The sequence below is a fragment of the Theobroma cacao genome, chromosome 10 (assembly GCF_000208745.1).
Source record: "Theobroma cacao cultivar B97-61/B2 chromosome 10, Criollo_cocoa_genome_V2, whole genome shotgun sequence".
Lineage (NCBI taxonomy): Eukaryota > Viridiplantae > Streptophyta > Magnoliopsida > Malvales > Malvaceae > Theobroma > Theobroma cacao.
In genome coordinates, this window is record NC_030859.1 from 18324270 (window position 1) to 18340529 (window position 16260).

Consider the following 16260-nt stretch of genomic DNA (forward strand, 5'->3'; position numbering starts at 1 on the left):
TCTCCTCAGAGACAAACCGAAAATCTCCCACGTCTATGGGAATCAAATCCAAAGGCCAATATACTCAAACTAAACAAATAACATGAGCACAACGTTGTTGTCAGTATATGCTCTGCCATATATTGTGCTTGATTTGTTTCAATGAACCATCATAAAATGTTCTTCAATGCTCTTTCGATATTTATATGAATTGCTTTACAGAAAATTTTCATGCAAAAATAATAAACTAATTTTTACTTGGTATTATGTTTGTTTCTACATGTAATTCGGTGCTATTATTATGCATTAAGTGCATGGTAAAAATCAAACAAGACTAAACATTATGATATGTGACCAAATTTTTAAAGTTAAACCCAAATCATTGAGACTAAAACATTCATTTCTTGACCTTTCCATAGAAACTCAGTTACAAAGTGTGAAACAATCAATGATCTGAATGACAGTTTATGGTTTGATATGATGCATAAATAACTAAAAAGGTGAAAAGGGATGCCCATAACAAATCTGCAAAAATGGGTTCTAAAAGTTGACCAAAAAAACAAAATGGGTTCTACAAAACCTAATAGCCTTCAACATTGCCACCAACTCAAGTCTCAAGATCATATGATGATTTGTTGCTACAGCTAAATCTATATTCCAAGACTCAAGCACAATTACAACTACCATGTTTCCTTTTTTTCCAAGAGCCGCCAAGAGTGTGCAAGCAGAAACTCTCACCACCTATTGTTTGGTGGTTTGACTTTATAAATACGAACTATCCAGTTAGATGTCGTAAATGCCTCTTCCAAGTGCTCGAGTTTAATGTCTTTATTTCCAATTTCCACTCCTCGTGCACGATCATAACTGCAATATCAGAAAGCAATTGTAGAGCTTTGGCAATGTAGCTGTAACAGATATCTCTTTCATTTTTACATACAAATACACTCACATATATGAATATGTACCGTGCACTAATTTTAATACCAACAACTTGAAAAGATAAAGTGGACAAGAGGGGCAACTTACCCAGGAGGTCTGCCATATTCAGTTACCAGCTCTCCAAATCGATAGTAAGATAGCTTGTACCTAACCACAGAAATAAATATATATAAACAAGATTTTACAACACCAAAATGCTTTAGAGAGTCAAAGAATAAATATGTACCAAAAGAGAGAGAAATAATAACTTCCAGAACTTACATAAGGCAATTCAACATTTTAGGAGCTGCACCTTTGTCAACACGATATTCACCATTAACAAGGTAATCAGGTTCCCTGATTACAGGGAATACTCCACCTCCAATTCTAACCATCCACAAAAACCTATTTCACAATAAAATGTAATTAGAATACAATAATGGCACTTTACAAATTCAAGACAGAAGAAAAGGGCAAGGGGGGACACCAAAAACAAAAGATTATGGTGACTGCATTGGTAAGACTATAGACTATCATGCACATATTGGAGGAAATCCACTAGGTAAAATTGTCTTGACAAATGGCCACTGAAAATTATTTCAAAATGCTAGATCATAGAAAGCCACTTCTATACACTGAAAACAAATATGATTCTCCATTCCTTTTTCATTTTTCCTTTTCTGCTCATATTGGGGAGGTGGGGCTGGTGTTTACATGTAGAAGTGAGGAAGGGAACAGTAGTGATGTGACAAGAATCATTAATTACATCCACCAATCAAAGTACAAAAGCATTAGTAGTAGAGAAACAATAATCATTAACCACTCAAGGCATATTTTCATACAATGTCTTATGTTTTGCACACCATACTTACACAAAAAATTAATATGAGAGCGTGAGGAACTGAGTACGACAGACAGAGCGAGAGAGATCCAGCCTTAGTTGTCATAATTTAAAGTACAGACCAGTGTTAACCAGTCAATCAGACTACACCCACCAATCCAGCTATCAAACTATGAACAGCATGAGTTTTCATGATTCAAAGCAAAGAACCAAGAACAATTAACCAGTCAAGGCATCTTTTACACAATGCCTGATGTGTTCCACAGACACACAAAATAAATAATAAAATAGGATAGAGTGATTTCCAGTCTTACTTGTTAATATCATCAGAAGAATAACCAGTAACACCTCCAAAGACAACTAATACATAATCCACATCGAGTGATCTCATTATCTCATACGCCTCATCTTCATAAGATGACATTGCACGCCCAACAGTAGCAATATGTGTATTATTCCAAGTGTTGTTGTCAACAATAACAGTTCTGTTTCCCATGGCAGTGATTTGATACCCATAATCCCACCAAGACATCACCTTAGCATCCGGAGGAGTATTTTGTCGAAGCCAAAAGTATGCCTCACGATAATCATCAAAGATAACTCTATTCCCATGGGCACCTCTTGCAGCCAGCACAATTGAAGGAGATGAGTATGCCTCCGAAGTGACCCATGTACAGTGGGTAGCATACTTACTGAGCAAGTAAAAAGCACCAAAGAGCAATGCCATAGCACCATTTTTCTGGAAAGGCTGGGATTGATCAAGTGAAGCCTATTTGGAATAAACAAGATTGGTTATTTCTTGGGTAAACAAACCAAAAAGAACCCTAATATTATGGCTGGAAACAAAAACTATTAATATACCCGCAATGCAACTCCTAGATCACATGATTTAGGAATATCTTTATACCTTATAGACATAATAAAGGCCCATGGCACAAGATACTTCTATGTTACTTTTGAACTTGCTATAAAGAAGCAATAAAAGAACAGTAATGCCTTTTATTGCAAATAAATCTATACTATCAAAAAGGATCTATGGAAGCTATGGATGAGATTAAGCATGCTAACAAATTAAACACCAGTATATACAACACTAACTCCTTTGGTCAAGGGAAATATAAGAACAACAGAAGTTTTAACTGATAGGAAACCTTTAGATCTTCAGAAGTGTAAATAAATTTTTCATTTTGCTTTCTACGCTAGAGGAAGAAACAGTCATAAAGACAAAGCGAACATTAGAAATAGCAACAATAAACAAATAACTAACTTGTGATGAGAAAACAAAAACATGTGTGTAACTGGAAACCATATTATCATCAAAACAGTGAAACTAAATGTTTCAATTGATCTCATAAACTAAACATATGTACTGATTCTTTTTTTTTCTTTGGCAAAGGACCACTAGCATTGTTATTTCAGTAGCATCAGCTCAATTCTCAAAAAATAGCAAGCACATTCTCATCAAACAACTGAGAGAGAGATCACACCAACAGTATATTAAAGCAATACTTAATTCTTTGTCCATAGAAAGAGACAGACAAGCAAAAAAACAGAGGAAGGGAAGACAGATACAGAGAGAGAATGGCAGGGAGGGATCACCTTAGAGGAGGCCTTTCCGCTGCTAGTTCCTTTAGTGGAACCAGTCTGGACAACCTTGTTCTTTGACCTCAACAGCACAGTCAAATTCTTTACAGTGGCAGAAACAGCAATAGCACTAATAAGGCAAACTGCAGGTGTAGCAACAAGAATCAACCGAACCATAACACCAGCAAAATACAAGCTTGTAAGACCATACATGACAATAAATATAGTGGCATCTGACAACCGCTTGAAGCAGAAGTAAAGACCAGCTGGGAAAAGGAAAAGTAGAATGTGGAAATCAAACATGAAAGATGACCAAGCTGTTGGCTGATGCTCAGAGACAGATGCAATGATGGGGATGTGATCCTTGGCATATGTTGGATCCAGCAAAGAGTAAAATCTTCCTGTCCATGGTGAAATATAGCCAGATACCATGCCTACTCCCAAAGCAACAGCTCCCACAGCAACTGCAAAGGTCACAGTGATCTTCAAAAAAGCTTGAAACAATTTTGTGTCACTAAGCATGTGCTTCACCCAATCTAAGAAGTAGAAAACCTGCACCAGTAGTCAAAATGATGATTAATGCAACTTTCTACTACCAGCTCAACACTGGGACAGATAGATTCATTGAACAAATTTCTGCAAAACCAATTTCACTTTATCATTGTACAAACAAAATTAGTTTTTTTCTGCTTCACACTGATTTCTCATAACCTCAGAAGCAGAAATGCAGAAAACAGACCAAGCAGAAATTTCCCACTTGAAAACAGTTGCCATGATAAGATGAAAAACCAAAGTTACTTTTTTATGTTACCTGATACTGTTTCATAGACAGTAAACTCTACTCCCACTAAAATAGACCAAAGTATATATCGCAAAATTCTATTTCTTCAGTTGATGCTTTCCCTTATATAAACAAGCACAGATATAACCACCACCCCACCCCCCACCCGCCAAACAAAATTTTTCAAGCACCAATGCTTAGACTAACATAATCCTGCCAAAAATTCATTACATGAGACTTAAAAAAAAGGCTTGAAATAATGAGCAAAACCTGCATCAAGAAGAAGACGCCCATGGCAGCCATATGTTCTCCAGATTGTACATGTTGAAACCCAACAAACCGAATCTGCATTGCCAGCAACATTCCCAAAATATACATGCAATTATAGGCAACATACAGCCGCATGGAATATCTCCCAGTAATCAAAAGCACCAGCACATAAAGCGGGATCAAGTTAATAATAAAAACATATCCTCCCCAAGCTGAAACCATGTAAAAGTAACCGAACGCCGAAGCCAATCCCCAAGCCAACGATCCCGTATTAACGGCCTTCACGAATAAATAAAACGTGAAGAGTAAAGCGAAAATGGCAACTCCTTCATTATCATAAGAACCGGCCACGGACCTGGATATGTAACCGGGACAAACAGCAATCAATATTGCAGCAACAAGCCCAGCGCCGGAATCCCAAATTTCTTTGCCGAAGAAATAAGCAACGAGGGTCGTATTCGAAGCGAAAAACGGAGCTGTTAAAACGCAGACTTCGCGGATATGGACGGCGAAACGAAGGAAATGGAGGAGGCGATAAATGAGGGCAGCGGTAACCATGAGGCCAGGATAAAGAGTGCCGCCAATAATTCGGCCTAAAGGGTACCAGCTTTCGGAGTCGAACCAGTTCCAGAAATCGTAGAAGCCATTTTGGGTAAGGTACAGGGTGGTACGGTAATTGAAGTAAGGGTCGAATTCATGGATCATGGATTCATACCGGAGGACGGAGAAGAGACGGGTGATGAAGGCTAAGATGTAGACGAGGCAGAGGATTGAGACCCGGATCAGGAGTTCTTGTTGCTTTGTTTTGAGTTTGAAGGGTTTTAGTAGATCTGATGAGATCATGCTCGACATGGTTGCTTGCTGCAGATTTTGGGGGGTTTTAAGAAAATTACTTGGGTTTGGTTTTAAAGGATCATGAAAAGTAAATGGAGACTGATAATTGTTTGGATTTTGTGGGTTTAGAAAGGGAAAGGAGTGTTAGAACGAGAACTCAAAACCCTTGCAGAACACTGGAATTTTTACTGATCTATACTTCTTGTTGCTGCAGTCTAGTCTAGTAGTTCTGAGTTCTGATAGGACTTCTCTCAAGTCGAAGTGCCTTTGTTTGTTTCCGTCAACTGGGCTTTTATGGGACCTCCATTTTTGGGTCTCTTCATGTTTTTGGGATTTGTACTTCCTTTTGGACCAAAACTTTGCCCAACTTTGGTGTATGAGTCGGGCCATACATGGTGTTAATACAGTCCACCATGGCCGGGTACATTGCCTAGCACTGTTTACATTTGTGGCCTTAATTAGTTTGTCATGCAAACAACAGTATGGTCACTGAAATCTGGGGTCGCTGCTCTCGGTAAAATCTACGAATTTGGACAATATCATTGTTCAGATGAACAAACAAGATGTTGTGTTTGATGCTGTAACATTAGGGTGAAATTGAGCAAGAAAGAGCAAGGGAACGTTGTCAAATAAGGACACATGCTTTACTTGCTCTAACAATGCAAGTGAACCTGAGATAATGAGGGAAATGATAAATCAACCAATGTAAAGATTCTGAAGTTGGAACATGAGGAGAACAAGAGAAGAATGTTTCATCCGTTTCAGGAGATTGATGAAGCAATATTACTAGCATTAGCCTGAATTGATACAAGGGTAGCCAAGTTACACTCTTCAACAGAAAACAGTAACTGAAAAGACACTTATGAAAAATTACTTAGGAGAACAAAAGAGATTTAATGATACCGAGTGAAAGAAAAACAATCACCCAAACCTTGACCGTGTTGGCTATAAATAGAAAATGTCATCTAGGATAATTTCATCCCTTTCCATTCATAATGGATACCTACGATAAATTAAACATTTGCACTGGCCAACTGCGTTTCTGACCATTGGGGCAGACTCCGTCAGTTTCAAGGGATATGTCAATGCTACGGTGCTGTGTTGCACGGGCAATGCTGATGCGCAAAAGAATTTTTGAAGCTGGACAGGCATCCGTTCCAACAGGTGCAGATCCGTCAGCAGTGAATTTGCATGATGCCATTGCTATAGGTTCTCGAAAAGTGAGGATTGTCTGTTTCCAGTGGGTTTTAGGAGTATATGGTGATGTAGACAGAACAGTTGGCGTTTCTTTACAGAACCTGCTGGTGAATCCAGTCTCAAACCATAAGACAATCCCATAACAAGAGGTTGCCTGTTGTTTTAAATCATTTGGGTTACTTGCCAGACTATCCAACTTTGCTTCCAACTCAGTAATTGCAGTGAAATCTACTTCTTCGGGCTTCATAGTGGCAAGGTCAAAGCTCTGAAGTTAAACACAGTCAGTCACAACCCAATTAATAGAATATACTCCTGAAATCTAGGCTAATACCATAAAGGTTACAAAACAGACATGAGCCAATGACAGCTACTTTTTTTTGTCATTATTGATATATTATCCAAATATAGAAATAAGAAACTCTCATACTATTTGCTAACTGACACCAGAAAGCACTCATCGGTATGCTCGTTAATCATATAACAATTTTATAACTACTTAATATCATTCACTGATAACATTAAAATCAGCCTTGTTAAACATTGGGTAAACATACTGTCAAGCAGGAACAACTTCAATGCAAGATGTTTAGTCTTCCTAGTTCGCCATCTGTATAACTACATTTTTGTCCTAATATAACTTTCAATTCAATGCTAAAGCATATTGTTCAACACAAGCCCCTATAACACTTAAAATTTCCAGCAAGCCTCCATGAAAGAAAGAAAGAAAGAAACATGTAGACAAGTGAATCAGAACTTTTGAATTATAAGAACTAATATCGGAAGCAGATAAGAATGAAAGAGAAGGTTGAAAGGTGAGACAGCTTTTAAAAAGTGGGGAAAGGTAAGATGATTGGACACTTCACTGGCACACTTATGCATGCATAACAGTAATTCAGCCACAAACTTGGAAAATCTTGGATTGTTCAACTGTAAAAGAAAAAAAATGCTTTCTACCCTAGCCCATCCAAGAAAAAATGGACAAATTTCCAAAAGAGATGAATGGGCGACTCTCTAGAAGCTTGGACATATACTCCAAATAAATCTCAGGAACATGTAGCAAGTCAGCCACTTAAATTGTCATAAATATTCAAGGGAAACGTATTGTAATCTTAGAAATCTTTTTTATACCTTGAAGACAATAGAATAGATAATCTTAACACAACCTAAAGCAGAATTTGTTGATAATGCCTTAGCAGGAGACAGATGCTTCACCTCTTAAAAGGTCAAGATTGATTATAAGCAGACACATACATCTAAAATCATGGAGCAAGAGCAATATATAAACAAATTTACAGTTTTTTTAATTATGGACCATCCAACAGCTGATCAATACATTAAAAATTCAAGCTACAGAAACAAAAGACAAATGTCTTGTACAGGTATATCAACATAGCTAATACAAAGGTTATCATTGCCCCCAAATTTTGACATAAACTAGATTGACCTTTGTATGCTTTCTCAAATGAATTTTTAAAGGCACATACTTAAAACAATTGAAGCCACTGAGTACTGCAGCATTTGTTACTAGATCATGATGATTAACAATGTCAACAATGGGAAATTTAGTAAGACAATTGAAGCCGCTAACCTGGAGTAATGCAGCATTTGTTACTAGATCATGATGATTAACAACGTCAACAATAGGAAATTTAGCAGCATCTTCAACAACTTCCTTTCCAATAGAAGACATATTGAAGCCATAAACATTTTCCCAGAACGGAAGACTGGTACCACCCTTTCCAAATCCTGCAACAAACTAAAATGGAAGTTGAAGAGGAAAAATGTAAGAAACAATTATAAATCTATATGGGAAAGTAAGCGAAAAATTGTGAAGTACTCACAATAGTTGCTGTATCAGGAAGAATTGCACCTCCAGGCTTCAACCACTGATCTCTTGCAAAGAGCACTGAGCTGAGCATGGACTCATATAGGAGGCAGTATCCCATCCATTCACTTACTAGTATGTCAACACTATGAGGTTGGATTTGTATGGATTTATCAAGATTCTCAACCATATTCTGAACCACTTCAATTACACCACTGCAGTTGTTATTACCTGCAATGTCAGTTTTGCTCCGCCAAAGGCCATTGTCTTTTGCAATCTGCATTAACATAATCAATAAATTAAAAAGCAATAAAACTACACAGGTAAGTCATTTTAAACACTACAAGTCTCAAAAATTTCACCTGAGTTGCCACTGTAGACATCTTCTCGCTAGCTTCGATGGCAATTACCCTTGAGGCTCCTCCTTGGGCTGCAAAGAGACTGATAAAGAGGGAAAAACTTGATAATAAGAAACCTGGCAACATGGGTATATTCATTATTTCTGAACACCAAACTAAATAATCGAGCCCATCAATCTAAATGTTGAGAATACATACAAAAATTGGGTAGCAACAAACATCCTTGTGGAAGTAGCAGTTCAAAATGAAAAAAAAAAAAATCCAAGTAATACCAAAGACTGAAGCATAGTACCCTTTGAATGAACTGCAGGGCAAGAGAAAGGGGAGGAATGCAAAATACTCCATGTATGAAGCCATTATACAATCATGCATGAACCACAAACCTCAAATACAAGCATTTTACCTTTAGATTTTCATAATGGTAATCTACAGATTCTCAAATAATAAAAGGCGCAAGTTGAGGTAGGATTCAAGATTTAAACAAATAACAAAAGCATAAATGAATTGCACCATGACCAAATATGATATATACATTACATTTGAACAAATAAAATAAAACATTTCTAGTAAATAATATTTAAAAGAAAACCGAATAAAACATGTTACCTTAGGATGCCAGTCCCACAGCCTACATCCATCACAACTGCACCATTCAGGAGAGAAGGATTCTTCAGTAAAGCTTCCCTATAAGCATCAGTTCTTACCTGTGGAACCAAAAGATATGAGTATTAAAATTGCTAGTCAAACCTTCTAGCACTATTATCAGAATACAAGAATAAATTTTATACCTTGTCACTTATCATCTCTCTATGGATTCCAAACGAACTGTACGACCCAAAATAACTCTCATTGACCTTTTTGATATCCTTTTCAACAACATCCGCAATATAAACTGTTGAATGCTTATCCTTTGGATTACTGTCACATGAACTAACACTTTCTCCATAATCCCTTCCATTTTCTGCAATCCTCTTCGAAGAACTTGCCAAGCTCAAATGACCATTAGAATCAGTCATAACAGCTTTATTTCTATCTTTGTTAGAGGTCTCAGCATTCAACTCAATCTCTTCTGCAATATCGTCATCATCAATACAAACATTACCAAAATTCCTCACAACCTCCTCTTCATCAAATGATGTGTTATAGTCATTTTCATCTTCTTCGTCTCCACCAAAACTGTATAAAAGTGAATCTTCTTGCATGAAAGGATTTAAATATTTATCATCATCCAAAAGAAGCTTAAAATCTTTGGAATTGACAGATTGATGTAAATGACTCTGTAGATCTTGCTTCGACTGACAGTGGACCCCACAACTCCAACATCTATTATCTGCTACCTGGTGAATTCAAAGAAATGTAAAGAAAACATTAATCCCCTAAACTATAGCATGCTGAAACTTCTTAACTTTGCATACTCCCATCCAAACCCTTTCAAGAATTATGAGAACTTACAGAGATGCAGGCCAAACAGAGTCCTTTGCAAACACAAAAGGTTGTCTGGTACCCCAATCTGAAAACCACTTAATTTGGTTCCTCTATTTTTCTTTTCATTTTTGACAATGATAATAGAGCATGAGGATGTAAACTGTTTTACTCAATTCTTTGTCATTTTAACGTTTTTGCTCAACTTAAAATCCTAGAAAACTATATTCAAAAGAAAAAAAACAATTCTTTTATTTTCACTATTTTCTGACCTTTAAAACATCTGGAAACTGTAACAACTGATTATCTCCTGAATAAAGGAATATCCGGATCAATTTAGCCTTCAATTTCTCTATTTTCCTTGTGTTTGCAACATTTCCTTAGCTACCAAACAGAAACAGAACCCCAAAATAAAAAATCATGTTGATATTGCTTTTGCTGTTTGCTTTTCATATCCTAAACAAAAATCGCTATGAAAAAAAGAAAATTATAGAAAGCAAAACTATGGTTGATTGAACAAAAATATAGCACCAATTCGCACATAATTGTCATTCTATATAATAATATGTCAAAGCAAAGTCATGCATTTTATTCTCCAAAAAACAACATATTCTTAAAATTATCTATTATTAAGATGCAATTTTTTCCCTAGCAAAAAAGTAAATAATAAAAATAACTACCAAACGACGCTTTAATTATTCAAAAATAATATTTGTTTAAAAAAAGCCATAAATGTAGAGAAAAAAAGGAACTAAAAATGGGGCTTGGGTTGACCTGAGAGCGAACATAATTGATGAGCTTGAAGGAACCATAAAAATCCAAACCCAACTCTTTTCTGATTCCATTAAAGTCGAAGAAATGAGTTAAACGACAGTGCTCGAACAGGGCATCGCAAGAACCGTACTTGGAGTCACAGAACAAACACAGAAACTCTGACTCTTCGCCGTTTTCATCATCATCTTCATTTTCTTCTTCGGTCCAAGGTTCTTTACTATCGTCATCTTCTTCTTCTTCTTCTTGGTTTTCCTGGGTTAATCTGTTTGTTTCTTCGGTTTCTCTCAGGTTATTCGCCATGAGTTTGTGCAGTTACTTCGAAGTGGAGAACGACAGACGGAGTCATAGAGAGAGACCTTAAACCCTGGGGAGGAAGAGAAACCCTACCAAAGGGTCCGAGCCGCGCTGGCTCTGCTTTAAGAGACGGGCCTCTTGACTCTTGAGAGTTGGGCCCTATGGCCCAAGCCCAAGGGCTTTTAATTCTTTAGTAGGGTCTAGTTGGGCTTTCTCTTTAAATGTCACTATTATTGACCCCATGCTTTGGACTCACGTAAACAAAAATAGAAAGTGTTGCAGAAATTTTCTATATAAATGTATATACATGAATGTTGTCAATTGTTTGAGTATAAATTAAAAGAGTTAACATAGTTGTTTATATGGGTAGACATTCATTTATACATGAAATTTTTTTTTTTTATAATTAAAGAAAAAGATATTTGAATCTTACTCTTTAAGTAAATGGATCATGCATTAACCAATTAATCAAATATTCGAATGTAATTTTTACATAGAATACTTGTTTGTGATTTGGGTTGAAATTGTAAAAGCAATTCATAATTGTTTATATTTACATATATTCATTTTCACTCACTTTACGAAAAGGTAATTGCTATGAACAAAATTAAGATCATGGTTTGTTGATGTGCCTTTCCATCTTCCTATTAGGGTAGAGCTCGTAGTTATATACAAAAGTTGTTTTAACAGTGTTCAAACTATCAAACTGCTTGTAGACAAAAAACATAAGGCAGTTTGGGTGATATTTGCCAGTCAAATTAAAACATCAGTTTGTATCAAGGAATGGGTGAGGTCTCTTCAGGTGAGGTCTCTTCAGGTGAGTTTCTCTTTAATGAGAGGGTTGTTTAGGCTGATCTCCTGCATGGGATAAGATGAATAAGATCAATTTCCTATTATGTTAACAAAAAGGAAAAAATTTGACTAACAATCAGATAAATATAAAGCAAATAATAAAATGCCAAACCATTATGTAATTCAGTTTTGATGATAGAAGAATGGTCAACAATCATTGGGTAACAAAACATTTTGTATTTATAACTAAATTTTAATCAACAGGTTTTACAATTGTGTTGATCTAACATACGTTAACCAAGGTTTGAAAATTCTAATCAACTAAACCTGGCATAATTGCTCATAACTATATAGCATAAATACATCATTATAATCATCAAGTAGAAGCTGATCATATTGTAGAGGGTTAATAAAGAGAAATGAGATATTTAAGTCAGCAGTTGAATATTCATACACATTATTAAATGTCTTAAATTTGTTTAATTTACGTCCTTTTCCCAGCAACCAAACAACATCCTTTGTTCAAAAAGTCAAAATTGGCAAACCAAGCAGTGAAAACACTTTCAATTAGCAGAACAAACAAAATCAAACCTAGGCCATCTCTCAAAATCTCAACCTTCTTCACTTTTTCAACATAGAACACAAAATCAAGAAACTAACAAACCAATAAACCAAACAATACACAATCCACTTTTCGTTAGCAAAAGAACATGAGCAAACACTAAAGTTGTAGCTGTCAAAAATCTAAACTTTGTTTAGTTACATCAAATGTAACAATTCAAACAATGCACATATAATTACAATAAATGGGAACCATCACACTTGATAGCATTAAATAATTGTTTTATAAAATCAAATCATAAGTTTAATTGCAAAAGCTGAAGGAATGAGCTAAGTGCATGGTTTGATACTGAAAATGTAGTATGTATTTATTTCTTAAGCTTTTGAAAAGGTTAATTACTTGGTTTTGTGTTTCTTGGTTCGTGATTCTTCTTCTTTTTTGGTGTTGGGCTATTTCTCTGGTGTTATCTCTAGAAAAAATTTTTTAGCAATTTGACTGTTGATTGGTGATGGTGGCAGTTGTTCTTTTGGTTGTTGCATCATTAACAAAGGGGTTTTTTGATCTTAATTGACCAGTAAAACTTGGATTGTGCAACTCCTGGATTGTTAGTTCTCAAGAGTCAAATATTTTGTAGTTGTTGATCCCTGTGTTGATTGCTCTGGTGGTTAAACCTATGGTGAAAGTCCTTCTTTACTTGATCAAGGATTTTATCGATCCAGGCAATGTCATACGGTTGATAGTTTGTAGCACAACAAGCTTCGTAATGGTTGCACCAACCAATTTTTTCATTGGTTTTTTGAAAGATACCAAATCCATTTGTGTAATATGATCCTCCATTTTAAGTTTTATGCAACATCTGATATGAAAAAGGTAGAATAGAAAGAATAGTTAATGATCTAAAACCAAGCATGTGCATAATTACAGTGTGGGAATAACAAATGTAAATGGTTGGCAATTTACTTACGTTGGTCAAGGTGTCTTCTCGTCATGTTTTGTACACTAATATTTGTTAGCATATAATCTTAATGTTGATCCACATTCATTACAGGAGTTATAATACCATTTATTAAAGCAATCAATCTTAACAATTATTGCTTTGATTTTGATTTTAAAGTCTTGTAATGTGTTAATATTGTCAATAAGTATTTAAAAGTAGGTAAGTTTGTATTATAATACGCCCTACAGCCAATTGAGATTGGTCAAAACTTGGTTTCAATTATGCAACGATTTTATTCATATTGAATGATTAAAGGTTTTTTTATTAATAAAACATCAATTATAATGGGTTATAAGTCTAATTGAATGAAGTCCATAATATTAATATGTTTTGTAAAGGAATTGTAATGGGTTGTAATTATGATATCCCTATGCATCAAAGCATAATCTCTAAATAGTTCTTGATCATTTTATTATTGAGACGGGCATTAATAATTCTCAAAGATCAACACATGTTATGTTCTTCACTTGTGAAGTGAGCAACTAATCTTATAGGTTGAAGTATGGAGATACTCGAAACTAGGATGTGGGTGCTTGCCTTCGGAGAGCAAGTTCACTGAATATGACTCGACATAAAAAGTGCATTTAGTATCTCACTCTAATATCTATGCAATACTTCTTATGTGACAGTCATGTAAATACTCCTTAGACTTAAGACATCAAGTCGTTTGATATGTGGAGTGCTATGCTTTGATTTCATCCCTATGGATGCCTAACCAAAAATGTCAAATCAAAATTCTTTTGGATATAGCATAAAGCATGTGAAGGCAAATGAATGGCCAAGATAGGAATTATTACCCCAAGTGAATAAGGGAACATATCCCAACAATTCTTAGTTAATATTAACTTATTGAAGTCCTTGACCAAGGCGACTTGCAGATTATGAAAAAAAGTTTCATAAGCCTCTATTGAGATAATGATCTAACCTCAGGAATTATATAGAGGTCTATGAGAATAGACACTGCACCATGCTCTTATCATCTTTGGGATATATGATAAGGGAATGAATTACACTGAAAGACTGATCACTGAAAGATTGAGTTAAATCATCTTGACTCTTGTAACATTTAAGTGGCCATGATGCATTGCTAAATACCAATCTTGGTCTATGAAATTAAATTAATAAAAATTACTATTTAATTCTATTACCAACATGTTGGAAGCCTAATAGGTCACACACAAAAGGTGATTATTGAGATTAAATTGGAAAAGGTGATTAAGTTGGAGTTTATCAATTAAAGACTTATAAGCTTTTAGACTTAATCGATTAATTATGGACTTAATTGATTAAGAACATATATGCTTTTAGTGTTATCAATTAATGAGTTATAAGTTGTTAAGGACTTAATTAAAATTGTTTAATTAAGTTATTAGATTGCTTTGTAATCACATAAAAGTTATGTAACTAACCTAATTAGGGTTTAAATTAATCCAAGTATATAAACCTTGCTATAAGCCTAATTTTGAGAAGAAAAAAGAAAAAAAAATAGCCAACTAGTGTGTGCCACCCTTAGTGAGTACAAAGGAGAAAATCAATTTTCTTCTTGACTATTCGACCTAAGTTTTTTTTTTTTGGAGAAAAGTGTTATGAACATTACTTTGATAGCACATCATAAAGCTTAGTAATCCCACCCTAACGTAGGGTTTCTCATAATCATCATGTGGACTTTCTTCAGAGACAACACAAGAACCTCTTAGACAACTTTGGTTTGCTACAACCGAGCTAAGTTTGAAGTCAATCAAAAGGCATGTTTGGGGTTTTTGATAAGGAATCTAGCTTTCTTTATTTATAAAGGTAATGATCTCCGATCATATGCTTGCTATATGAATGCTTGAAGACAATCAAAAGACTTTTGTAGATGACTTTGGGTGGATAAAGCAGATATTGTATGTTTTGTTTGTTTCCACTACATTAGTTTATTTCCTATTGCATTGTGATGCATAGCCGACCTATCCCAACATTGGTATTAGAGCCACCTTCAAGGCTTTTAATATTCTTAACATGTTTATATGTTGATGATTAATTTTCAAAAATTTTGCTTTTTGATTCAACATCACTCTTTGAAAAACCAAATTCTAGAATGTGTTTTTAATTTTCTCAATTTTATTAAAATTTAGAGACATTTTTTATCATGATTTAGATTATGTTTACGTTATTTTAAATGATGTTTAAAGTCTTAAAAGGTTAGGATTAATTACCATTTGAGATAAATCTTTTGAAACAAGCAAAACACTAATTGGTTGTTGTGTTCTCTAATGATAGCCCATGTGTTTTGGTTTGATCCTTTTACTTTGGTTTCAGAAACTGATCAACACATTTTGGAATTTCCTTATCTTAAATTGGTTAATCAGGAGGTTCTGCAATCATTCTTAAATAGCATAAGATGCAATTTCAATCAGATTCAAAAGGATGCATGGTGATGGATGTTCAGGTGGCATGTTGGTGTTGTACTTCTTGCTAAGTTTTTGCTTAATTTCCAGTAACCACATTTTATGGAATTGTTCCACATTAGTTGCTGGATTAGTGGACAGCAAGATCATGAAACGTTCATGATCAAATTAGCTAATTTTAAGCAAGAAAATCAAAGCAAATTAAAATTTGTCCCTGCACACATAGTTTTTGACATGATTTTCAATTTTAATTGACAAGTCTTGAAAATTAATTTTGAAAAATTTCAAAATATAATTTTTATTTGAAATGTTTATTTACGGATTATTTTGGGAAAATATCATGGTCAAATATGCTGATTTCAAGCAAGAAAATTGGTGCAAATACAAATCTGTCCAGCTCACTATTTTGGCATGAATTTTAGTTTTAATTGACGAGAAACT

General features: G+C 34.9%; 2 protein-coding genes across 2 annotated transcripts; both read right to left on the reverse strand.

Annotated features, from left to right (window-relative positions):
- LOC18587116 (dolichyl-diphosphooligosaccharide--protein glycosyltransferase subunit STT3B) lies at nucleotides 362-5449 on the reverse strand. Its single transcript, XM_007010795.2, has 6 exons — nucleotides 4374-5449; nucleotides 3338-3874; nucleotides 2053-2507; nucleotides 1180-1302; nucleotides 1006-1065; nucleotides 362-843 (listed from the first exon to the last, which is right to left on the reverse strand). The coding sequence occupies exons 1-6, from the start codon at nucleotides 5223-5225 to the stop codon at nucleotides 714-716; spliced, it is 2157 nt and encodes a 718-aa protein (XP_007010857.1). The 5' UTR covers nucleotides 5226-5449; the 3' UTR covers nucleotides 362-713.
- On the reverse strand, nucleotides 5936-11163 carry LOC18587117 (probable protein arginine N-methyltransferase 3). Its single transcript, XM_007010796.2, has 7 exons — nucleotides 10785-11163; nucleotides 9377-9925; nucleotides 9195-9292; nucleotides 8592-8670; nucleotides 8246-8506; nucleotides 7993-8160; nucleotides 5936-6669 (listed from the first exon to the last, which is right to left on the reverse strand). The coding sequence occupies exons 1-7, from the start codon at nucleotides 11082-11084 to the stop codon at nucleotides 6211-6213; spliced, it is 1914 nt and encodes a 637-aa protein (XP_007010858.2). The 5' UTR covers nucleotides 11085-11163; the 3' UTR covers nucleotides 5936-6210.